The following is a 26,909-nucleotide window of genomic DNA, read 5'->3' as shown; positions in this document are numbered from 1 at the left end:
TTTCACACTACAGTTAAACACTCTTTTGATCTACATCTCTTAAAACTCATCTACGTAGGATCTACGAGGACTATACTGTAAAAGCACATTTGTATATTGTTCAAAATTATCCCACATACTTTTACTACTCTTAGATCACTTATAACCCTAATGTTTTGGATGAGATGTTGCAAGGTACGACAAAGCATTTGATCATGTAAGAGTGATATCAGCTTCAATCTACGGTTGGATATGTTTTCTATTTAGATTCTCATGAGATAAAAAATAAAATAAAATAAAATAAAAAAATCCTAACTGCATAGCATTTCTGAAGATTGTTTTATTCTGAAAGCTCTGGCATAATGTCTCAAACTCTGCTCTTTGTTAAAGTCTATCTGCTAGTTTGTTAGCACTTGACCTGAAAAAAAAAGTACTTTGTAATTTCCACTCATTAAAGGTTATACGGAGTTCCTTCAAAGTCCTTTACAAGAATGTCAAAGCATAAAGAGTTTTTGCACAACCTTTTACATAAATGTCAACGGTTTAATTCATAAACATCAGATCAAAATTAATCAGCTGTCTGATTTTCCAAATCTTCAGGCATTATCTTCACAATGAATTGCTATTAAACTACACAAGATGTGTACAAAAGATGCTATTTATTGTAGATGAACCTAATCTTTTAGTCACAGCAAAATTAACAGCATTTTTTACTGCCTAAAATTGCATTATCTTTGTTTAAAGTCAAAAGATCTTAAATATAAAATGTGATAAATGACTAAAATGATTTATAAAGAACAATGGTGTACCTGTTTTGAGTTTAATATTTCTAACAGTGCAACTACACTAAGTAGTCCAGAACACAGTCTGCCAAATACATTTTATATTCATTAATCTTATTATATAACAGTTAGTTAGGGACACGCAAAGCTTGATTAGCTTTCACTGGCAGACAAAAGATATACAAACAATCTGGCCAAATTTGGTCTAAAATATTTGATAACAGCTTCATGTGTGAATCACAGACCTACTGCGCAGCCATATTAATCTTTATCATACATTCTAAAGACACTATGTCTTAATATACCCTTTTGAGGCATATAAATGAAATAATGGACATTAGATGTGATTTACAGGGAAATGTTTGAGCTCCAGTCTAATTATAGCACACAACTGCTTGACCATGACCCTCCGTGTACAAAACTGGAAGGAAAGTTGAGATCTTTGTTTTCAGCTCAGTGTACCCACCCTCTGAAACGTGAGATGGGACGGTCTCATTGGGCAGTAGGGGGTCGACCAATACAGCTTGAAAACCCGTCCAAAGACGGCTGAAAACCAGTCCAGACACCCTCTGATGAACTCATTCAAGCTAAAATGTTTAGCCCATTTTCTGCACTCACACAATGCTTTTACAGAGGTGGTAATGACAAGCCAGATGCCACCTCTCTGTTTGAGTACAGTAACCGTACTAGCCTAGTAATTAGGACACACAAAATCACCAAGTTCTTTCGCCTGAGAGAGGCAGTATCTTGTCACGACCCTCATTTTGCTGAATCTTTCAGAGACACAACTGGAGAAGTTCTGCCCGAGCGAGTCCCGACTAAACGCTAGAGCAGCCCCTGTCTGTTTTTGACATTTATCAGCCTTCTTGCTGCGGAGCAGGCGCACACACACTTCTTGCGTTGCTGGCAAATCCCACAGCTTTTGGGGAAAGAGCGGAAATATTTGGCCTCACAAAACCGCCCGAAACCAGTGGTAACGTACAAACGACTCTCTCCTCTCTTTCAGCTCTCACCCTCAGTAATGTCGTAAAACACTTTTTGTAGAACACTAATTGTTTTCTTCTTCCGTCTGCGGGGTGCATGTCACATTTATATGGGTTTATAGATGAAAACTTTTCTTTGCATGCAGTTTGGAACATCTCCACTAAACATTGAGAGGTATGCATCTGGAGTGGCGACAAACGTCTTGTGAAATAGGTCTGTCTCATCGCTGAAGCACAAAGACAGCTGCAGGACTGTAAAAAAAACGTATAGCTTTACTGTACCTGGTTTTCATTACAGCGTTGAGAGAGGGGGACCCAGTATCACGCACGCCCCTCAGGATGTTTTTACTCATGGCAGTATATTTCGCTCCTTTCGTTCTCTGTCTAAGCTGTAGGTTTTATAGATTCTTTCCATCTGAGCCTGGTCATCCCAAAGAGCTTAATTAAAACACTTTTCCCTCTCATCCCCCTACATTTCTTTTTTTCCTCCATCTCACCGCAGCTCTGATTTAATGCTAACCATATGACTTTGCCTAAGGGTCGGATTGACGTTCGTAGATGCCCTCTGCACACATATCAGCATTGCTCAGCTGTTGATTTTATTCTTGTTTCCCATTACTGTAGGTCTGGGTAATCTGTGTCGTCATCTTTTTCCTTTTCTGGCTTGGCTTTTCTTCTGCAAGCACTTCGAACTTTGAGACATGCCAGTGACAGATTTGTAAAAAAAAAAAAAAAAAATTCATATTCACTATTAATAAAATGGTAGTTTTAGTCTTTTGAAATGACGCAACCACTGAAATAATCCATTTTAAACTAATAATTTGTTCACCATGACGAAATTGCTAATTGCTACTCGATTTAAAATGTAAAGAGTTTCCATTCCTCTAATAAATTTAAATTTAAACTAATAACCATTCCATTACCATTCTGCTAATCATTTTACATATATACACACACATATATACTGAAAAAAGTAGTTACTAGTTATTTCTTTGTATTTATTTGTAAAGTTTACTAGCAATTACCCTCTCTCTATATATAAACGTGTGTATATTTCATGCAAAACCTATTTAGGTTCTAAAAGACCATTTTAATGAGCTGAATTGAGGCTGCAACAAACTGAACTGATTGAATTGACCATAAAAACTATTAATAAAACTTGAAAATCATAATAAATAGCAATATGTGCGCACATATGGCTTTACTGGAACATTTTAGATCATTTAATATGGCACATTGGAATATCTGGAGCCACTAACGTGATGACATAATTTATACAAATTTATCGAAAGAAACAATCTGTGTAAATGAGTCGTACTTCCTATAACTACAACCTGAGAGTATGAGTGTCATCGAGACCAAGTCTGTTCTTACTTAAAATCTGTGCTATGATTGTTACATTTGAACATAATAATTAAAACCCCTTGCAGTTCTCGAAACACTACTCATCTCACACCTAAATAACAGTTTTACTCTTTTACAGTAAAGATGTTAAAGGCTACTATTCCTTCAAAGCTGTCTGGCTTTCCAGGGTCAAACTGTTAGAGGCTGGATCACCTGTGATGCCGTAGCTTATCATTATGGAAATGTGTACGCAGACAGTATACATTAACAGAGTTATATGAGGAACACGTAGGGCTGAGATACCTGTGTTTTATCCCACAGGTTTCAGCCATGAGTCTAAAACTGATTTTGGCACTGTCACTCTTCGTCTGTATGACCTTCAGCCTCGCAAAAGATCAGAGTCATCCCTTGGCACGAGGTAGAAAAAGAGGTGTTGGACCAAAACGAGCAAGAAAACAGACGTCTATTACCACCTTGCAGCAGGGAAGATTGCCAGAAAGCAATGGACAAGATGGATCTATTTTTATTGAATCTTACAAGAACACAAAAGAGCCAAAGCCAGACTACGAAGCGACTGCAGGTCAGTGTTGGGAAAGCTAGTTTGAAACTGTAGTTTGTCAAGCTATTAACTACTCGTCATTTAAATTATCTAATTAAGACAGTCGTTTTCCTCATATACAGATGTGCTGTATATAACTTAACTTTAATAGCTGATCATGCCAACTTTTACTGTTCTTAAACAAACCATAAACTTGGCTACAGTACCATGGGAAAATTATGAAATTGTGGAAAGCAAATAAAAGTAACCAGATTGCCACGTTGAAACAGTGAAATATGGTTATTTTTTAGATAAAGTTAATGTTGTGAATGCATATCTGTTCCTTTGACAGGTTCAAAAAAGCCATAAAAAAACTTTAAATTGCCCTACAGGGTTTTTTTTGGAACAGAGTGGTTAGTTTACATGGTTTAGTACATGACCATTTTCCCCAGGGTGGTAATGGTCAGGACTGAACACTAACCACATGATTATACATTGGCGACATGTGACAGTGTGACCCTGCAATTCGCAAAACACAAACATCCGTTTGCGCCTTAGAAGTAAAAGCGTGGATAATACCACCAACACACATTGTAAGTGTCTTTAGCATTAATCTAAATAACAGATCTGTAAAAAAAAAAAAAAAAAAAAAAAAAAACAGCGCAAATGTGGTCAGTAAGACTCCATTAAAACAATAGAAAAAAACACTATACTTCCCAGTAGACACATTTTACTACTGTATTGCTAGCATGTGTGCACCATTTTAAACTGCGAAGATCTCTGTACACGAGATGGTAGATAGCCATTTGCCATGTGGAAAACAGTGTTGTGATAGACTGCTATATATAGCCATTTTACAGCCAGATTATATGCATTGGATGAAAACATTGGGCCAGATGGGCCTTAACAGGCGTGTTAGCATCCAAAATCGTCTAACAGCCCTGTACATGCATAATGTGGCATCTGTTGCCAATCATTGAAATTTTTTAAGTGAATTATATTTTTATTAATCACATTTTAAATGAATAATTAATCAAATCAACACGATAAAAAGTGACAGCCTTGAACATTTTCAGGGTACCCTAGGAAAACCAAAATTAAAATGAATCAGACTAATTCATAAGAGATTTATTTTTTTGAACGGATTTTTTGCAATTATTTCACTGCAGAATTTGGCAATCAGTCACATTTCTAAGTTTCTTTCTTGTTTATACAATTATTCCAGGAAAATCAGAGCACTGTGTATTTCGAGGCATCACCATGTATGATAAAACTGTGTGGTCGCCGAAGCCATGTGTGAATTGCCTGTGTTCCAGCGGTGAGGTGGTCTGCGACCAAATACTGTGTCCCGCCCTACAGTGCCAACTTAAATTTCAACGAATTGGAGAGTGCTGCCCTATTTGCATTGACCCAGGTTTGTATAAAGCATGGCCTTAGCACTGCCTGCCAGCATATTTTATATTTTAATTGTTGTGTTTGATCTTTCCCTGTCTTATAAATGAACTATTGCTACGGTCTCAGTTGTCGACGCCCCAGAGTATTCAGGTGACTCTCCCGTTCCCAACGATCTCGCCGAGCCCTTTACCGGAATATCACAAAGCCAGAAAGACAGACAAAAAAAGGATGAACAAGAAAGAATTCGCAAAAAAGATGCTGATCGCAAGCAGAGAAAGAAGCAGAAGAAAGAGGAAGCCGAGAGACAGAGAAAGTTAAAAGAAGTTAAAGATGCCAGAGAAAAAGAGGAGCAGCAAAGGAGGGTACGAGAGGAGGAAGAGGAGAGAGCGGCGGCAGAGGAGAGGAAGAGAAGGATGGAAGAACAGCGGAAGGCCGAGGAGGACAGGGCTCGTAGGCAAGAGATGGAGCAAAAAGAGATGATGAGAGCTCTAGAGGAAGCAGCCGAACGTGCCCAGGAAGGACTCCGTGGGGACGAGGCCACTGAAGATGAGGACGTGGTCTTGTTGAGGGGAGACGTTTTTCAAATGCCACCCGTGCCACCAACGAGAGCAGCAAGTCCTCTTCTCTTAGCTCCCCAAGAGCCAACCGAACCAGACGAGGAGGACACAGAACCAGGCGAAGAGGAACCAGAAGTAGTCGAGGAGGAGTCTGAGATGGTAACCACATTGCTGCCACAAGGTTGTTCAATCTCTGATGTCACCATCTCCTGTGAAAATGCTAAACTGACGGGTATTCCTCCACTGTCCATTCCTGAGCTCAAATCACTCAGCCTACAGGGTGAGGAAGGCCACATCTCCACATAACCCCTTTACAGGTCGTAACGAGATACAGGCACTGAAATTGAACTTAGATCATTACCTAAGACACATGCAAGAAATTAAGCCTAAATCAGAACATATGCCAGTGTTTACACAGTCCATGTATACAAATCCCAGTAAGGCTGATTTTGATAACTTGTCATGCATTATGAAATTACAGGCAATGAAATCAAAACCATCCCTGCTGGAGCATTCAATGGCATTCCTAACCTAGAATGGATTGACCTGGGGAAAAACAAGATATTGTCCTCTGGCATAGACCCACAAGCTTTTAAAGTAAGTTACAAATAAAAGTTTACTGCATACTGCATAAGCAATAAACACAATCTTTTTCTTTTGGTGAGAAAAACATTTTGATCTCTGAAAAAAATCCAGCTGCAATGTTCTTGCCTTGCCATATTTGCAAATGTTTTGGATGACAAAACATTCATGTTTCACATGTTAACGCCACATATTTGTTACAAGACTGAACGGCTGTAGTTCAAAAAATTGTGCAAATATTGTGCATGTTCAAGCCATTTAATTGCATCTGACCAAAAAAGCCTTGTCTGTTGCCAATAATGTGATCTTGGCAATCTGCAAGGCATTTAACCAAGGCTGCAAAGAAATGGCTAATCTCACATAATGTTGTTGGAATCTTAAAAGTCTGCTTAATGTAGAGAGAGACAGAAAATAAAGTGTAAATAATCGGACTGTTGACATGAAAACCGACCCATGAGTGTAAATTTGCTGAGTTAGACTGACATGTACATATATTGTTTTTTTTAGGATCATACAGCATTCTGGCAATTGAGATAATGTTTCTTTCCATTGCTGCCTCTAGTTCAGAAATTCATATGAACATTTCTTCATGTCTTCCAGCTTAACTTCAGTTGAATTAGAGAAGCAAATGTTTCTTTCATAATGGTTTAAAGCCGTGCAAAAACAGTAAAATCTGCAAACCTGACCTGAACTACACTTTTCTCCAATGTTTTGCTCTGTTCATAACCATAAGGCTTTTACAGAAGTTTCACAAATCTCGCTCTTATACAAACACTATACCCACTAGTACAGTACTTGACACTTGTAGCCATGCTTTTTTTGCACAGCCTTTCAAATAAAAACAAAATTCCATGGCACATATTCAAGTGAACCAACAGAGGGTATGCTACGCTAGTCTTTCCTATTTTCACTGGGTTCTAACCAGTAGAAATATGCCCTTCATCTGAAACAAATAGTGAAGTTTGTATATACTATATAGTATATATACAGTACCCAGACTGTGTCAATTCATCAGAAAGCTTGGTGTTACAATCAGAAATACAGTATATGATAGCGAAATGGCATATGGCGTCCAAACAACTGGTTGTTTAGTTAGCTTAGGGATTGATAACTATGAAAACATATGTGTCAAACAAAAACACACACGTCAGCATAACTAATAAGTATCCAAAGCATTGCGAGAAAACCAAAGTAGAAAACTTTCACTGAAGTATTTCGAAAGTATATTGTATATGACCTTTATTTTTTTCGCACCTAAAGATTAATGACGTGATTTTTATGTAACTTTCTTTTAAGGGTCTTAAATTCCTGTCTCGCCTGTATATGGATGGAAACCTTCTGGAACAAATTCCCTCTGAGCTCCCACCAACACTCCAGGAGCTTAAGATAAATGAGAACAATCTAAAAGAAATTGAGGAAAACAGCTTTGAAGGTAAAACAGTTACGCAAAATTGCTATGTATAAAGGTTAGAATAATTATAACATCTATAAAAATGCTGACTTTTAATCAGCTAATACTAGCATGAAATGTTCCTTACCTAATGTTGTACAAAGAAAACACAATATTTTCACAAATTGCTTGATAATTCCTGGAAGGTCTCAGCAGTCTGGTTACTTTGGAAATGGAAGGGAACTTGCTCAGTGAAGGTCATGTGAATCCACAGGCCTTTAAGCCCCTCAAAGAGTTGACTTACCTTCGGTTAAGCAGAAACCATTTCCGTACCATTCCACAGGGCCTACCTGCATCTCTACTGGTAAGTTTCGAAAATGGAGAACTATTCTGCAGTCAAGGAACGTCAAGAAATATAGAAACCATGACTTAGTCAAACAATTTTGTTCATTTGATGGAACACATATTTGTTAACTACAAATCAGCTTTGGTTCAACAGTACCTTTGGGAAACCAGTGGCACTAAAACAGCAATTATGACAAACCAAAACCAAAACTTTACCACAGAGTAATTCAAAGGTGCTAAAGTCAAACTTAATTGGATTGTCAAGTAACTGTTTCTGTTTATTTATTCAATGAAGCAATCTGTATAAGTTACTTCATATTCTCTTTGATGTTTAGGAGTTGTACCTTGAAAACAATCTGATTGAAGACATCTCTGAAACAGCATTCAATCACACCACAAACATCAACGTCGTTGTGCTACGACATAATAAATTAGATGAGTCAAGTATTGCACCTTTCACCTGGATCAATCACAGGTGTGTGTCTTCAACAAGGTTAACAATCAAGCCAACACTAGAACTGAAAAATGGAAAAGTATCTAGAAATGAAAAACCTTTTCTGGGTTTTTCCTGTTTTTTTTTTTAGACGCATGAACACTAATTCTACTTTTCCCGCTATATCTAAAAGGAAACTGGAATCTATAGATCTCTCGCACAACAACTTCTACCTGGTTCCATCCTTCCTGCCAAAGTCACTGGTACATCTTGTTTTGGTCGGGAATCAGATTGAACGCATTCCAGGATACGTGTTCGCACACATGGAGCCTGGCCTTGAGTACCTCTACCTCTCTTACAACAAGCTGGACGGTGACGCTGTGGAGCCAGAGTCATTTCTTGGCACCTTCAACACTATGACTGAACTCTGTCTAGACCATAACCAGCTTACATCTATTCCAATGGGAATTAATGAGATGACAACGTTACATTTCCTACGACTTAACAACAACAAAATAAGGTATAGTGCTAGACTCCTGCAAAGATTAACATGTCTAGTTTGTCATCATTTCCTGGGACACATAGATACACAACAAAAACAAGATTAATTTATGTAAGATATTTAAAAAATAATTATTCCAGACATATTGCAAAAATGATTTTTTGCAACATGTGGAGAACTTTGAGATCATGTTAAATTCTTCCTCCAACAGGCATGTTTCAGAAGACGCCATTTGCGACCCCTTGAATTATGATGACTCTCATCTAGTTGCCCTTCGCCTCGAGAACAATTTCCTTGACCCACGGAAAATATCACCCACGGCTTTCTCCTGCGTCCGCTCCTACTCAAGTGTTGTTTTAAAGCCTCAGAGGATTAAGTAACTGTAATCTTGTCTACTATTATTATAAACCACTAAAGGCTGTGAATATGAAACTAATTTGATTCCCGTGAAAAGTAGTTATCGTGAAAATATAACTCCATTTTTTTACCCCAAAAATTGCTAACAGAGACAATTCTTGCATTGAATATCTGTTTGCCATGTTTATTTTCTGTCTTGTTTTATTAGGTTTTTATAAGCTTCCATTTATTAGTCAAGATAAGACATGATCACAGCCTCAAGGATCATGGCAGAATGCTGCCGTTGTTCGCGCCTGTCTAGACGTGTCTTTGTAGGATGCATGGATCAACTGTACTATACTTCAAGAGGACAAAAGTAGCAGAATATAACTTTGTATTCTATGTTGAGATGCATCTTTTTCTTGTCATAACAGTATTAAGTTTGTCTGTCGTAGTGTAGAAAAACAGATTGCATGGCTTTTCTTAAGTGTTTATAAAAGAAGGCAGCCAAAATAAACCTGCTTACATAATGCATTTTTCTACTAAGACAGGACCAATAAGGACGTTTACTACTGAGAGAACTGTGATGAATAATTGAAAGATATCTACATGATTCAAGTCATTTAAGTGAGCACAGATTTGTATTTGCTTAGTTTAGAATTCAGTGGGAAAATCAATACAGCTTCAATAAAAACACATTTTCCAATGTCGTGGATTTTACACTAATTTTATCCAAAAGTGTGAGTTGAATAAAGCTATCACATACAAATATTTCCTAAAATGTCTATTGTACTTCTTTCCTAAAATATCTCAGTATGAAACATCTGCGATCTATAAACGTTCAACAGAAGTTCTGTGCTAATGGAATCGCTGCAGACTGAAGCATATTAATGGCCCCTGTAAATGATCTGACTATGACATCATAGTCTTCCGCTCCTTCTAAGATTCTGAGTTTCCCACTACATCATAGCCAGTGTAATGTGGACGATTACTGAAAAAATGCCTGAGGTTGAATTGGGGTTTCACTGATTTCAGACTACAACTAAAATGATAGGAAAGAATAAACAAAAAAATGGCTGGTAGCGGGATCATCTCAGAAGCTTTCCATGAAGTTTTCCATGATTCAATGACTCACATACTAGTCACATGGCTTTTATTTACTTTTTTTGGGGGGTAAATAATCAACAGCTGAACCACCCCCTCCTAGTGTCTGGGTACAGTTAAATCCAGCCCTATATTTAGAGGACAAGCAAAGCTGTGGAAATTTGCCAATACATCTCAAGGCTGCGCAAGTGATTGCAAGGTCGAGACATTTCAAAAATGTTTCTGCACGTCACAACATTTCAACAAATAAGATTGAGGGTGTGAAATATAAAAGAATTCAAAAATGTTTGAGGGAAATTACTGGTACTTTATGAATAATCTAAGCACATCTACACATTTCTACCTTTCCTGAACCAGTTCACCCTCATGTTGTGTCTGTAATAGTATCTACATCCTTTTCATTTATGTCACCAACTCGACATACCACAAACCTTTATTGGTTTGAGGCTGGTTATCATTTTGGAAGGAATGCTGGCCAGTGAGACTCAGGAGAATAAACGGAGAAACCATGAGACATAGGAACTTCCATCATCTCAAAACCCCCAGCCAAACCCAAGCATATGTGGCGCCACCAGTACTGCCCTGTGAATAGAGAGGGGTCGCGTTTTGTGCTGCTGTAAGCAAACAGCACTGTAAAGTCTGGAAAAGTTATTATCCAACATTTAGTTTTAGATTAAAGGTCCCCCATGGATTGGGACTTACAATATTTTGTCCCATAAACATTCATTCGAAAAATTATTTAAATCACAAAACGCAAAACATGCATTTACTTGACTAAAGTCATGATTTTATTAGTAAATTGATGCCAGTTCTAGCGGATGTCAAATAAATCATTCTAAATTGTCTGATTTGGGTCAAGCTGAAAGATTTACAAATGTCTAACAATTTGAGTTTAATTTTGTTTTTTATTTATATTTTCTAATATAAAGTGAAAAAAACTATTTTATCTACATCATATCACTATCAAACATTACATTTGATCTAAAAATAGAACCCCAGAAATAGCCCTACAAATTATGCAATATGCAATAATTTGTGATCTCTGAAATATTTCAATACTTCAAAAGTCAAATAAGTAGAGACCACCCATTGGCAATGTAAAGAATGACAGTATCCCACACTGGCCATTGAAAATTTAGGCACACAAAATTGGCCAAGTTTCAAGTGCTGATGAGAAACATACGGCTGGTAACAATGAGTGTTCAGCGCTAGTTAAGCATCCAGCAGAGCTGCGTGCAGTTCCTACCCCTTATTCCGAATCTGCTCCTTGAACCAGCAGTATCTTTTCCATCCCCATTCATTCAAGGATCTCATGCTTTGATGAGCGTGATCTCCACCTTTCGGGCTTTCGTGCATGCTGAATTTAAGGACCTGTGTCTCAACAAATTCAGACGGCAATATTGATCTCATCCCTGGATGCTTACTTGAACAAGGATTACACAGATTCATCAGGTATGTTGTCTTCATCTGTCCCTAGACTTGAGATAATTGATTCCACCATAGTAAGTTTGTCTGAAGCTCTGTTTCTTAGATTATTAGACATATGAATTTAAACAAACAGCTGAATAAACCAGACAACATTTCATTATATAAGTCGAGAGAGTATAAATTGAATAAATTATATAAAGAGTATGTTTTAAAGCATTAATATTGAAGTTGTAATATTTATTACTTACAGCAGAGCAGGTCAATTCTTAACAGCTTTATTTAAACTACACGTTTTTGGCAAAAATCAAACAAAATACAATCATACCAAATGATGAGTCACCATTAACAATTCTTAAAGATCTATAAACTGTGAGCCATCTTCTCATACAATGACTAAGGTTTCCATAAACAAGATTGCTCCATAAACAATTGCTTAAGTACAGCTGGTTCATTTTAACTTCTTTCACAAACAATTACAGCAATTTTTTACCTTTTCACCTCACAATTATTTCATTAATGCTACTGAATTGAATTTGGTTCAAAATTTGTGCAGCTAAAGAAAAGCAAAAACTAAATAAATAAAATCACCACAAAAATATTGAGAGTCGTGATATTTCAGGAGCATCTGTATTTTACAGTAAAGTGCTATGAAAGTCATTCAATAAGAATGTCTCTTTAACCTGTGATCAGTTCCAATTGGCTCATTTCATTGTGATGCTAACTAATAAACCAACCAGGATCCTTGGGATCCAATTCACATGATTTTCTCTTTCATTCTATGAAACAATTCTGTGTGTTATAATACAAAGCAATGTAACATGTTCAATTTGACAAAGTGCAGGTTAAACAACTGCTTGTGTTCATGTTCACAGGGCTAACCATTCATGACTAAAGATCCAAACAAAAGCTGCACCATGAAGGTACTTTTATTACTCACCCTACTGACGTTATGTCACGCAAAACCATACATGCCTATCAATGTCATGGATTTCGTCAAGCATCATGACATCATGCAACAAGATGCGGGTGATTATGATGACGATGATGACGATTACAACGATTATGATGATAACTTTGTTTCGGACTGTCCCGAATGGTGTCGGTGCTCAAAGAAAGTTCTCCAGTGTTCAGATCAGGGTAAGCACTGCATTATAAACTATTTCCAGGGCTCAAATTTTGGCCTGAGATTACGGGAATTGCATATAATATTACTCATTCCCGCATGTTTCGCACTTATAAGGCAGAAAATTCCCACAAACATTTATTCAATTAGCTCATTGGTTGAATAAGCAAATGAATCCACACAGATTATCAGATCAAATCAGTATTTTGAAAACTTTATGTGAGAAATAATTTCACAAACAACGAGAGTGATTCAACGGTATCGCGTCTTCTCTCTCTTTCAAAATGCACACATGGCTTCATAGCACCACATGTACCTGTACAAGTGAGCTGCATGCAGCAATACTTGTCAATTTAAACATTCAAGTGATTTTAAAGAATTCAGTAGTACTCTCGCTCTCTCTGAGAGATGGTTTTCTGTGAGCTCATCCCCAGAGCACACACATAAACCACCTCTCACTTTTAAAAATGCATCATTCTGTTTTTTTCCATTGTGTTCCAACAAGCTGTTGTTGAATGCAAGATCACGTCTTAGAAACGCAACTGATCGGGGTAATAATTATTTAGGGTTTCTTTAAGACTAATTTGTCAACTAGTCTTTCAGGCAACCCACCAAAATGTGCAGCTTTGAACATTCTAGTCGATAAAATCTCACATTTATGTTGTCTTTACAGGTCTGACCAAGGTGCCAAAGGACATTCCTGCAAACACGTTGCTTGTCGATCTCCAAAACAATGACATTACGGAAATCAAGGAAGACGATTTCAAAGGCTTGGATGATCTCTATGTAAGTAGTAATTTCCATCCCCTTAAATGCGTTTAGGGCATTTTAAGAGTTGTGTTCTTATACTGGGTTTACACAAGGACATCTGGAGACATGCAGTGGTAGCAGAATTATGTGGAATTCTGGACACATATTTGAGTGTTACTGATATTTGAATCTACTGTGGACTGTTTCATACTTGTGGTAAATATTTGCTTATGATTAGTGGTAAAATGGTTAAATGTTTTTGCTGTGCAAGAAAGGGAATAAACTACCAAGGGCATTAAAAAATAGAAACAGCCCACATCTTGAAAACAACAACACAAAGTTCTATTTAGATTTTTTAAAAATTACCAAAATTTCACGAAATGTATGGAAGCTGTAAAAAGCCATTTTTAAAAGTGAATTGTGGTAAGTAATGGCAATGACTATCTAGAGCCATGGACACTGTACCTTTATTATTTCTCCTTCTGTATTTACAGGCCCTGTTTCTGCTCAACAATCAGATATCAAAAATTCACCCAAAGGCCTTTCGCAACATGGACAAACTCAAGATTCTCCACCTGTCATACAACTTGCTGACACAAGTCCCTGAGAATCTTCCCAAGAATATTCAGGCATTGCGACTGCATGATAACAAGATCAGCAGACTTCCAAAAGGAGCATTTAGGGGAATGCAAAGCTTAAATGTTTTAGGTAGGTCTCCTAAGTGATGCTCTTAAATAAACATGGTCAGAGTCATGCTTAAGCAGTTAGTACATTTGCTTCAACACGTTGAGCTTTATGACTTGCAAAATTTCCTGATTCCATTCCCCTGTTCTCTCCATCATGACCTCATTAAACCTAGTTATAAAATCAGATACATGTTCTTACACTCTTTGTATCTGACACAACAAGCTCACTTCAATCAACTGACCTCCATGGTTCTCAGTTAATGTACAGTAAAAAAAAAAAAACTCTGCCTCCATAGTGTCTACATTAAGATCTGCATTTACAGATTTAATTTCAATAAATTTGGTAGAAACAACTGAGAATTATGATGATACTGTGGTGTTGTAGTTAAAAATAGGGCTGCAACCAAAAGGTTGCTGGTTCAAATCCAACAAGGTGTAATCCATGAGTCTTTGTGTCACATTTTTATGCATGTAAATTAATGCTTATTTAGAAGAAAAAAACAACAAGATGTTTTTCCTTTTCTTGGATCTCTAGAACTGAGTGCAAATCCAATTGCAAATAGTGGGATTGAACCCGGAACTTTTGACAACATGGCGACTCTCTACTTAAGAATAGCTGAAGCAAAGCTTACAGCTGTTCCTAAAGGTAAGAATTATCTTTTTTTTAATGAAAGTCAAGAGACTATTACACGTGAAAGAAAGTCTAAAAGATGACGTGGTTATCGAAAGACAAAGTGTTTACAAATTATTCATCTAAATACAACAGATCTCCCATCTTCCCTCACCGAACTTCACTTGGACTACAACAAGATCGCCAAAGTGGAGTCAGAGGATTTTTTGAGATTAAAAAGTCTACAGAGGTAAGGTAAACCAACTCCCTCTTGTGGATAAAACAGAACACAACATTAACTTGTCTTTGACAGGTTGTGGCTTGACTTCAATCAAATCAAGTATGTGGAGAATGGAAGTTTCGCTGGCATTCCCAAAGTCAGAGAAATTCATTTGGACAACAATAAACTGAAGAAAGTTCCTCCAGGCTTAAACAACCTGAAATATTTGCAGGTAAAACACAAATACACATACAATAGAAACATGAATAAGACATGATGTGTACAGAGATCTAATCCACTCTGTTTCTTCTTTAAGGTGATGTACTTACACTCCAACAGCATCACTTACGTTGGAGTAAATGACTTTTGCCCTTCGAGAACCCGGGTTAAGAAAACCCTCTACACTAGGATCAGTTTATATGCAAACCCAGTGAAATACTGGGAGATTCAGCCACCCACTTTTCGGTGCGTATCCAGCCACAACTCGGTGCAACTGGGTAACAACAGAAAGTGAGCGAAACGGTACCATTGTGTACCATCTGCCACTGGAGGGCAGAATTATAGTTAGTCATGAACTTCATTCTAATTTTATAAATTATCATTTTATGTCCTCATAGTGATGTACAGAACATAACTTGTCCAAAATCCAAGAGCATCCGCAGAGGCTACAGACTCATTACTTGAATTTGGAGAGGATTTCGAAGACTTTGAATTCCAGTAAAGACAGAATCAACTACAATGTGTGCAATAGTTACATAGGTTTTCATAGTTAATGTTTACATTGAAATCTTTTCGACTTTATAAAAGCCACAGAACAGTTTTTTTAAGATCAGGTGCTAAGTAAATCTTTCCCTTATGAATTGAAGGTCAACAAATACGTTTTAGCTTAAAAGGAACAACTGTCTAGACTCAAAGAAAAATAAATAAAATTGACAAGGCCAGTTCGTTCATTGTTCTACTTGTATTTTAGAGAATGGGCATTACTCATTGGTGCTTATTAATCATTTTAGTGATAAAAAAAATTATATTGCATGCTAAATTTTCATTATACAACTTTTTATTCATTGCCAGTGTTTTCTCCAAAATATTGGACTAGGACATTCTTGTCAGGTCGCAGAAATACTGAAAAATGTATCTGTATGGACCACCTGGTTTGTTGCAGTTTACACAACAGTTAACTGTAATTCCAACCAGTGTTTTCTTAGTCAGCAGTGCTGTGTTATTTGTTTCCAATTCAGATATAGTTGTTTCTTTAGAAAAATAAAGAAAAATGAAAGAGTAAATCTCGTTGGTTTCAAAATGTGTACATCTGTTCTGCAATAAAACAAAATACCAGCAGATGGAGACTTCGGTGTAGGATTGGACCTGTTCTTCAGGAGATAAGTAGTTATTCATGAGGATAGAAGATTTTGTGTTTAATAGGAAATAGTCACCTGATTTAAAAAATTTTTTTTTTTAAATCAGGTGAATTTATTATAACGGTATTGTATGCCATTCAAATAAATTTGAGCTAATGGCCATTCCAAAGCATATTCTTGCAGACAAAAAAAAACGTTTTCCCCATTTATGGTTAACTGAATGTTGCTCTACTCATGCTTTACTGCTGTTTTACAAGATTTACTCATCCTTTGTGGCAGTCGTGGCCTAATGGTTAGAGTCAGACTGGTAATTCGAAGGTTGCGGGTCGTTTCTCAATACCGGCAGGAAATGACTGAGGTGCACTTGAGCAATGCTCAACCCCCAATCACTCTCCGGGCACCACAGCAAAAATGGCTGCCCACTCCTCCTGAGTGTGTGTTGACGGTTTGCAGTGTGTGTTCATTACTCACTACTCCTAATGTGTGTGCACTAACTTGGATGGGTTAAATGCAGGGGACGAATTTAGGGTTACCATACTTGGCCTTCACATGTCACTTTCACTTCACTTTTTTACTACCTTTTCCCACATTTTTGGATTACTGGATGCAGCCAATTCAGTTATGATTGATGCTTTCCGGGGGGAAAATTCTTCGGAATGAAGCATGGCAACCTGGTAAATGCTTTAGTCCCACAAAAATTGTACCAGTCCTGGATAATGCAATTGCATTTTGGCTTCGCATGGCATGTATATACACTTTAATCAGACTCTGGTTTGAGCATTGCTCAAAAAGACAGAGAGGATGTGCAGCAAATGCAACACAAGTGGTAGTATCCTACCGCTCCATATCAGTTATTCTATTCCACACTGTGAGATTAAAGAGAGATTAAAGCGGTAGCTTAATTACACAAAAATTTTAACTGTACAAATCACTCAAAGACTGCCACCTATTGGTGTAACAGTGTAAAATAAATCCCCACCTCTGATGCACAGACAAGTGGAGCGATAAAATAATTATACAAAATGTGTATTATTTAATATGTATTGTAAAATTTGTGGATAGTGGGTCTGATTGTTTACTACAGCAAAACAGCTAGATTTCGATCAATCAGCTCATTTTGTGTCCCTGTAATATAATTTGGGTCTGAACAGGTTAAATGGGGGAAAAACAACACAGAGGGGTGGTGGCTAGAGAGAGAGGCTCTGCTCAGGAAACATATGGAACAAATCTTCAGGTTGGCCTGATCTGCTTCTGCCACGTCTTGCATACCGGCGTCTCCAAAAAAACTCACAACAGGTTTGGATCATTTAGGATCTTTGAGCCCCAGAAAACACCTGAGGGATTCAGACACAAATATTGTTTAAAGATACACCAATACGTTTCCTTCTCATATTCAGTGTAAACCCTTATATGTGAACAATCCTGCACAGTATTTTTTCCACTTGTATGACGAATCAATCATTATTAAATATCTGAAATGATCAGATATTAATGTACCTTTATGCGTCTGGTTAATTTCAGGGGTTTTTTTAGCCAGTAAATGGCCTTCGGGTCTCTTGGATCACAAACAGAACATAAGGTTTAACTCTTGCGAATAAGTAAACTTTCAAGAGAGCCACCAGACCACTTCCCTTCCCGGAGGATTTTCCATAAAGTCTCTAAAACACTGTTTTGTTCAGATACACGTTTGTGGAATCATGTTTTTAAGATTAAAATTGTAGACCAATGGTGTTTACACCAAGACTTTTGTGTTGGTCAACAGTTAACCCTTTATTTAACTGGAAAAAATATTCCATATTCACAATGTCAAACCTAAGACAATAAACAGTCTCTATCTTCACTCCCCTAACTTTATAAGCTCACTTTGAATATAAATAATTGGTCATCTAATTTGTCTATAAGAAGCACTGTACAATAAACTAACTTTCATCATGATAAATGAGTATAGAAGCATATCGCATTCAAAATTCAAATGGGACTACAAAAGTCCATTCGTGTTTCCCAGTTGTAAAAGCACAAAGTGTGGGAATTAAAATGCAAAGCATATGGGCATTTGCATGTTCGATAGTTCTCTTAATGTTAATATTATTAAAGAGCATTGCTCATGTGCAGATTGCATGCAACTGCTCATCTTTCCCAAGCCTAAATATTATTGTAACGTCACATATCCATCACAAAAAAAACAGGCTGAAGTTTATCAAAGACCAAAAAATACAGCTTGCCAAGTTTTCACCCACTTCCTTACAAAAAAATGCTCCAAAAGAACCTCTTGGGATCACAATCTTGACAGGGGTTTTTTTTTTCAACCCGCAGTAGCGTTCATGCTGCGGAGACTTCTCAGCGTCTGCCATGTGGGCAGCAGCAAAAACAAATCTTCCAGTTGACAGAATGAGTGCTGAGGGGTCTGTCTAGCCAACTCTGAAAAAACTGAAAAATAAAATAAAACGACACTCTGTAGACGGGTCATGAAAGACCGTCTGTGGTTTTACTCTGATACAGTGCAAGCACTGGAAAAGGCCTCCATATAGTGAGCTAGAAATGTCTAAACCAATTAAATTGAACCCACTTAATTATTGCAATGTATTTTAAGCCAAATTTGACAACTGTATTCTTCCTTCTCACTAAGAAAAACTTTGGATGAACACTGGCTGAAGTTTTGTTTTAATTTACTGTACATATATAGAAGAGTATACATTTAATTCTAATAAAATATAAAATAATAAAAATATGATTAGTATTATATTAGTATATAGTGTTAGGAAATTTACAGTTAAAGACCCGATGACCATATATGATAAATTGACTCCAGGAGTTAGAAGTGTAGTCAATTTAAGAAAAGAGTCAGAATTATAATAAATGAAAGACATTTTTTACTGAAGATAGTTTGCAGTTTCATCAGGCAGTAAGTCAGCTTTAAGACTCACAAAGAGTTCGTAGGCCACTTCCTTTAGATTTAAAAAAATCCCAGCAATTATACCCTCCACCAAGGTCTAAGCAACGCCATTACTTCAGGTTGAATGATTCTGATTGGCTAAGAAATAGATAAACATAGTAAATTTCCAAACATGGACTGATGGGCAGTAGCACATCTTCAGTCTGTACGGCTGCCACCAGGACCCTGAGTTAGTTACGAGTGGCCCTCCGAGGTCACAAAACTGTGACTATGTGCCAGCATGTCGAAGAAAACAAGTCAGTCAATCTCCAATAATGCCACTTGTTCCTTAGCCTGTAATCAAGAATACTAACACACACACACACAGACACAGCTTCTTCAAGGTTGGATTTGGTCGGGCTAAAGAATCCAGAATCCACTCCCTTCAATAGTTTTAAATATTTTTGCATAACATTAGCTCCACTAGTGCAACACCTGTTATGAGTCTGGCCTTAAAGTGGTGGTAAAACACGATTTCACTTTTCTAACTTTAGCTAGTGTGTAATGTTGCTGTTTGAGCATAAACAACATCTGCAAAGTTACAGCGCTCAAAGTTCAAAGCAACGGGAGATATTTGCTTTTAAAGAAATCAATTTCTAAGGACTACAGCAAACGGCATGTAGGGACTACACGACATTCCTCCAGGGTTGCTGACATCACTAACCCCACTAAACCCCTCCTCCGAGAATACTAAATAAGGGGGGCGAGGCCATTTTTGCTTTGGAGAAGAGTTGTTGTGGTATAACGTTAGTAGGCTGTTGTTGCCCCGCAATGCCGTCGAAACGCTGTTATTTTCACCCGGATTGCAGGTCCACTTTGTTCAGTCTTCCTAAGGGTCGGGGGAGTTAGGGATCAAAGGTTAAAATGTATTTTTAACTCGGCCCCTCATAGTTATTACCCAAATCTCGCTCTCTTTGCTGCACATTTTACGGAGGAAAGCTTCCACAATCTTCGCGAGGTCAATGCAGGATTCGCACAACGGCTTGTCCTGAAAGATGGAGCAGTTCCAACTTTAAGAACAGAAGCTGTTGTTTACGGGCCACAACCTGTAAGTATGATTTATTTTTCGTCGATGTGTTTTTTAGGGCTGTCAACTTTAGTCGTTTAGTCGACTAATCGGTCGATGCGGTCTTGGTCGACTGACATTCTCATTGGTCGACCAGTTGCAATTTTTTTTTTTTTTACCAATAGAAAGAAATTTTCATTGATTTACTCCTTGATATTTAATTTTTTATAAGCAGTTATATATTACTGTATTCTAAATATAATTAGCCTATGATTTATCCCCAACTTTAAATGCTTTAATTTAGGCTATTTTCTAACAGCGCCACAGTTTAGCGCACCACCGAACCGCACTTCAGGCTGGCTCCACTGCTGCTTCACGCTCAGTAAGGAATATAGGTAGTTTTGCTGTATTCATTCAGTTAGAACGCTGAGTTTTGGCTTTAAGGCCTGTTCACATATAGCGTCTTTTGCGCGCTCAAGTTCGTTATTTCAAATGTAGGCGCGCGGTATGCACGCTCATAATGGAAGCGACGCGCTCGTTTTTTCCCAGCGCGTCCGCGCCGCATCGAGATAAAAACTTCCAAACTTTGAAGAATGCTGCAAGCATTTTCCTTGCTGTAACAGAGATCGCCGCTGATGGTTGCGCTTAGCAATGGCAGACGCCTCCGGAGCGCAACCCCCCTAGCGCTTTGGAAAAAGGAGAACACGGCGCGCCTAGCGTTTTCTACGCGTTTTTAGGCGCTATATGTGACAAAATGTCCACGAAATCGTAATCTTTTGTCTGGCTGCATCCCTGCAACCTTCACTCCTGCAGAGCGCATATTTTACAAAGCATGATTTATTGTTAACAAGCCGAGGAGCTGTCTTTTACCCAAGAATGTGGACATGTTAGTGTTTTTGGCCCACAACATAAAAAAGGTGGACTAATCCTGCAGATCTGTAAGTAGCCTTAACGGCTTTATTATGCTGACTCAATAGATTGTGTTTTCTTATGTTTTTGTTTTTATTTGTTCACTTGACGGATTTGAAAATAGCCTAAATAATGTAACAAAACGAAAATAAACCTATATGCCTTCCTACTATAGGCTAGACTACAGCCTATTATTATTAGGATTGTTTTTTAGGCTATTTGGGGTTTTTGTGTGTTTGTTTTAAATCGCATAGATCGGCTGGACAAAAGTTAACCCATAGCTTTGAAAGTAAAGAAGAATATACAGCCTGTATAAACGTGAGCGTTTGTTAGGATTTTAAATTATTTGGCAGTAGCAGTTATATTTTTTGTAGTGTGTGGTGTGGTCAGGTGCGCGATTGTGACTGTCACTATAGATCTAGGACAGAGCTCCTCACTTTGCAGTTAAAAAAATCACTTAATTTTCAAAGATTTGTATTATTATTATTATAGTTTTATGTATTATTGATGTTTTTTCGTTGTTGTTTTATAAATGCTCTATGACAATTGTTTAATAAATGTTCAATAAAAATGCAAAACATTGCGTCTTTTTTTTTTTTAGTCGACTAATCGTTGCGCAGGACAGGACTTTGGTCGACTAAGGATTTCTTTGGTTGACTACAGCCCTAGTGTTTTCCTGCAATGGTCGTATTGTTAATTGTACGTTGCAGCAAGGAAGTAAACAAATGACAATGCTGTTTGGCTGTGCAAACCAGCTTGTTAAATGCTCATTCATACCTAACATTACAAACTGCAACAAAACAGCGAACTTGGAATTAGTGTAAATTATTCTTTGATTAGAGCTTTTATGTATTGTTTATCTACATGCTTGTTTATCAACAGGCATGCTAAACATGGTTCTGTGTTTGATTGGCTAACTTACTGTAGTAACGTTAAAGCCAATGTTTAGTGTTCGTTTTGGGTTAATAGTTCTGGCGACAGATATTTGGCTACAATCGTTCTAAAAAAAGTAACGGTGCCATACAGTCAGTAAGATCACTAGATCCGCAGTCTTTACTCAAAAAAATCCCTTTGAGGACTGTAACGTTAGTATAATTTGTTAGAACGATTATATGAAATTCTTGTTTATGAATATGAAGCTTATTTTTTGTAAAACTATAATAATTAGTACAATTTAATTACAGCGTATCTAAAAAGTAATGAGACAGAAACAACAACAAAAAACAAAACTTTCTGAAACGTCGTTTAACAGCCGTTCTTGAACAGGTCCTGCTCGATCATCTTCACTAACATTCTCTGGGTCCGATTGATGCCATTGTTTATAATACACCAAAGCACAAACTACCGGTAAAGGTAAGGGCCCTGACGTTTCCGAAAAACGTGCACTAAGCGGTAAGCGAATCACAACACACTGGGCCAGCTAACCAATCTGAGCCCATTGTGTATTTTTGAGGGACTGGCTTCAAAGAACCCGGAAACCATCAGACCGTTTTTACAAGGAGGGACAGAGCAGTGCAGATTAAAGGTAAAATATTGAAAAATAATGCAATTTTTTAAAAACGAAGCATGAACACATGTTACAGTGCACCCCACAAACACAATCAAGCCTTCGAAAAAATGTGTTTTACGACCCCTTTAATTTTGTGGGTTACATTTTTTACTGTCCACATACAATAATGTGGACTGGATACTAGGCCATTCCTTCCAGAACTATGTCTGGAAACTTCAACCTCACCTCAACTCAACAAAAGGGGAAAAGAAGAATCAGATGAGACCACGAGGCTTTACTGAGGTCACCGAACACATGCAACCAAACGCTTCCAGAATCATTTCCAAGGAAAAGAGGCAGATCACAATCTCTCCCAAAACGTCTAATGCTGCTGTGGGGAAAACCACAGAGGTAATCTTTCACGCTCGTCCCAGGAGAAAAAACATTCCCTGTTTTAAGCAACATCGTTCATGCTAAAGGGGCTGCTGTGTTTCATCTTTGGCACTCGGTGTTCACGATTTCACTTGGCCTCCCACAGAGAGAAAAACGACACCACAGGTATGATGATATCATGATTTTAAAGATAGTACAGTATATAATTCTTAGTAATTAAATCATTTTGTACTAATTTGTGTGAGAAGTTTGCAAGCATATACATCATTCACATTGATGTCTCCAAAAAGAATTGCTTTGAGCATGATAATAAAAAGAGGTATATTCCTATTCCTCTTACATTTTAGCAACCTACATGCAAAAGTCTTAATGGCACTGATTCTAAAACGTTTTTATATCTAAAATTTAGTATCAGCAGTTAAGGAACTATAAACAAAAAATATTTTTTTCTGAATTTTAAAAATGTGCTTATCAAGACAAACAAGTTAAAGGGACAATTAAAATTGAAACATTCCTCAAAGTTTTCAACAATGAAAAAAATATTTCTATGATTGATTAATGAAAAAGAGCTTCAAATTTAAAGAATAACTCATTATTTAACTGAGCAACATTAAAATCATAGCCAACATACCAACACGTCAAAGTTCTGCAGAAGACAAGAAAATTACTTTTGAGAGACTGTCGCACTGAGCAGTTACAGTATCTAAATTAGATTAACTACTCACTGTATTTTTTGGATCACTTTATCTAGCCGATTTGCCAGCTCAAATTATTACTATAGTACTAAGACCAAACTAGATATTTTTAGTGTAGGAGAATATTACATCAAATATAAACAATAATCCAAGAAGAGTTCTTTCCTATATTACAAGGGAGTGTTTGCCTTTCCAAAATGGTTGTGTTTAGAAGTAAAAAAAAAAGAAAAAACATAAATACCAATTAATACTAGGTCAGTCAACAACTGAGTCATGGGCTTTACCTTCAACACGCACAGTAAAAACCCTGCTGAGATAATTAATCCCAGACATCACAACAGAAGAGAACACTAAACAAATATCAACATTTCAGAAAAATGTCATATTGCCCAAAGTATGTGCAATTAGGGGTGTTTAGTCTTCTGTAAAAGTACCAAACCGCTTTAAGTAGACCAAAAAAGTGAATAAAAACCCAGTTCTTTTTTAACTCAGTCTCAAAATCTCATTGTGGTCTATTTTATGTGTCACTTTCAATTCACACTGTTTTTTGTAGAACCTAGCACACTTAAATATTATTGTAACATATTATTGATGATGATCATTATTATATTGATGATTTCAGTACAAACAAAGTCCTAATAACCTTGTTCTAATTTTCAAAATACAATTCTTTTTTGTAACCTCTCCAAACAGATAGCAGGGAAAAGCAAACTAAACCATGACATCATCACGGATCTTGAAAATACTATGTCTATCTTTGCTCTCAGGAGCTCTGGTACTTTCTCAAGAGCTTGACTATCGATTACGACATAGATGACAACTCTTCGCCCGAAGTTCCTCAACTATCTGTAACTCAACCTGATTACGATGCCCAAATAATGTATTCGTACGAATGTGCCAGCGAGTGTTTCTGCCCCTCATCCTATCCATTTGCCATGTATTGCGACCACCGAAAACTTAAGGTGATTCCCAACATCCCAAGACACGTCCGCCACTTGTACATTCAGCATAACGACATAGAAGAGATAACTTCAAAGCCTTTCATTAATGCCACGTCCCTGAGGGAAATCAACCTCAGCTACAATAAGCTCCAGTCATCTAAGGTGGATAAAGATGTCTTTAATATACTCAAAGAAATCATTCAGTTACACCTTGAGCAAAATAATCTGGAAGACGTTCCTTCTCCTTTGCCAAAAGCTCTTAAAAGACTTAATTTGGGCTTCAATAAAATTTCAAAAGTACCGGCTGAAGCTACACGAGAGCTTACAAAACTTACAGTGCTGGATTTGTGCAGCAACAGACTAACAGATGCAGGTATTAAAGGAAAGATCCTATCTGGCATGAAGAGCCTCATGCAAATCAACATGTGCAACAATAAGCTCAAGTCCATGCCAACAGACCTTCCAGAATCAATTCAGCAGATATCACTGGAAAACAACTTAATATCCACCATACCCGAGGGCTACTTTAAGAAAACTCCCAATCTCTTGTCCCTACGCATGTCACACAATAAACTAAAATCCGTTGAATACATTGCCTTCAACTTGTCCAAACTGATGGAGCTCCATTTGGGGCATAACCAGCTCTCCAAACCGTTTTTTATTCCCAGGACCTTGGAACATCTGTATCTAAATCACAATGACTTTAAAGGTAGGTTAAAATCTAAAGGTACAAATGTAGAATAAAGCATGATAGTCTCTTCAAGAGATGATCCTATTCTAAAAACACATTAGAAATTGATTGAACTGATCCACTGCAGTGTTCTCCAACCCTTTATCAAATATCATTCTAATAACCACGTATGCTAAAATTACTTTGCAGATCTGAATATCTCTTTAATGTGTCCATCACCGGACTTTGGCAACCCTAACATGCTGACCTTCATTCGTCTCGACAACAATAAGCTAAGAGGACCAGTGGACTACTATGCTTACAGATGTTTCCCAAGGCTGATGATGATATTTTACGGAAACCAGAGGAAGGATGATGAAGATGACTCTGAACCAAAAAAAATATGAAAAACCAAAAAGGCCTGGGAAAACAAAGCTATTTACAAAGATTTTTGAGATGTGTCATACATAGTTCAACAAACCAAACTATTCATTATTCAAAGTATAAGAATAAAACAGGATTTATGATTTAAATAATATTAAACATACATATATTAGTAACTTTGAACATTACATTCCTTGCTGCTTGAACGTTCTATATGATTTTCTGCATGCATGTGTATGCTTTGATGCATCTTAATTAGCATAAAATGTATCCAAAATCTTAATTGCTATTTACGGAAAGTTCTGATTCAAAGTTTCCTTTGTTTTGCACAATGTCACTTTTCTCTCCATTAATACAGTAAAAAGCATGAATCTACATTAGTACATTGTGCTGCAATGCATGTAAATATAATGGACAACAAAGCTAGTCTTTTTCTGTTGAAATTACTTTAAGATGCTTTTGAAACTGAAAAGTGTAGGATCCAGCATAAAGCAAAAAGCAACAAAAAAGGAAAACAATACAGATCAGATGCATTTAAAATAATTGTTTATAGTTATACACAATAATTATTACAAAAATAATTATTACAAAAACCCAAATTTCACTGTTTTTCGACCCTGGCACAAAATGACCAAACATAATTTCACTAATCCTATCATCAGCTCATGGGAAAGTGTGAACAAGTACTAGTCCAGTAAAATCACTCTATCATTCTGACTGGATTATAAAAGCAGACTGATTGGATTGCCATTAGTCAGGATTTGGCCCAGAAGCTGATATCCAGCATGCCCGAGCAAATTGCAGAGGTTATGAAGAAGAAGGGTCAACACTGTAAATATTGAATATATGCATATATTTAATGTTTTTGCCAATAAAAGCCTTTAAACTTATGAAATGCTTATCATTGTTTTTCAGCATACCATAAGCTGCGTTCACATGGACCCTAATAATCCATTTGTAACCGGATTAGTAGCATAGTCGGAATAAAAAGAGTCACATGTAACCATGTCAATAGGAATGAATTGGCTAAATCCAATTTAAATAT

The 26,909-nt window shown here is 37.1% G+C and overlaps 4 protein-coding genes across 6 annotated transcripts in view; 3 read left to right on the top strand and 1 right to left on the bottom strand.

Annotated features, from left to right (window-relative positions):
• Window positions 1–26,909, bottom strand: part of cenpp (centromere protein P) — a 51,091-nt gene that overhangs the window by 6,524 nt on the left and 17,658 nt on the right. The gene's annotated exons all lie outside the window — the stretch shown is intronic.
• ecm2 (extracellular matrix protein 2, female organ and adipocyte specific) lies at window positions 1,296–9,947 on the top strand. The gene is made up of 10 exons (XM_077226042.1): window positions 1,296–1,734; window positions 3,410–3,668; window positions 4,852–5,040; window positions 5,148–5,858; window positions 6,060–6,175; window positions 7,457–7,592; window positions 7,757–7,914; window positions 8,231–8,370; window positions 8,522–8,848; window positions 9,042–9,947. The coding sequence occupies exons 2-10, from the start codon at window positions 3,419–3,421 to the stop codon at window positions 9,208–9,210; spliced, it is 2,196 nt and encodes a 731-aa protein (XP_077082157.1). The 5' UTR covers window positions 1,296–1,734; window positions 3,410–3,418; the 3' UTR covers window positions 9,211–9,947.
• Window positions 11,475–16,433, top strand: aspn (asporin (LRR class 1)). 2 transcript variants are annotated; one of them, XM_077226044.1, is made up of 9 exons: window positions 11,475–11,722; window positions 12,571–12,835; window positions 13,495–13,607; window positions 14,066–14,279; window positions 14,793–14,903; window positions 15,024–15,117; window positions 15,181–15,319; window positions 15,404–15,552; window positions 15,705–16,433. In XM_077226044.1, exons 2-9 carry the CDS (start codon window positions 12,583–12,585, stop codon window positions 15,769–15,771), a joined length of 1,140 nt encoding a protein of 379 aa, XP_077082159.1. In that variant the 5' UTR covers window positions 11,475–11,722; window positions 12,571–12,582; the 3' UTR covers window positions 15,772–16,433. The 2 variants fall into 2 exon arrangements, with proteins under 2 accessions (XP_077082159.1, XP_077082158.1); XM_077226043.1 differs by having other exon boundaries at window positions 11,624–11,722; window positions 15,404–15,597; window positions 15,705–15,891.
• omd (osteomodulin) lies at window positions 23,299–25,951 on the top strand. Its single transcript, XM_077227077.1, is given in 5 exon segments — window positions 23,299–23,339; window positions 24,563–24,667; window positions 24,669–25,519; window positions 25,691–25,871; window positions 25,873–25,951. Coding segments are annotated over 4 exon segments (1,191 nt in total). The 5' UTR covers window positions 23,299–23,339; window positions 24,563–24,587.

The sequence above is a fragment of the Siphateles boraxobius genome, unplaced genomic scaffold (assembly GCF_051911475.1).
Source record: "Siphateles boraxobius isolate OS27281-9 unplaced genomic scaffold, OSU_SipBor_1 13, whole genome shotgun sequence".
Lineage (NCBI taxonomy): Eukaryota > Metazoa > Chordata > Actinopteri > Cypriniformes > Leuciscidae > Siphateles > Siphateles boraxobius.
The sequence above is the reverse complement of the archived record's forward strand: the minus strand, read 5'-3'. Positions and strand labels throughout refer to the sequence as shown.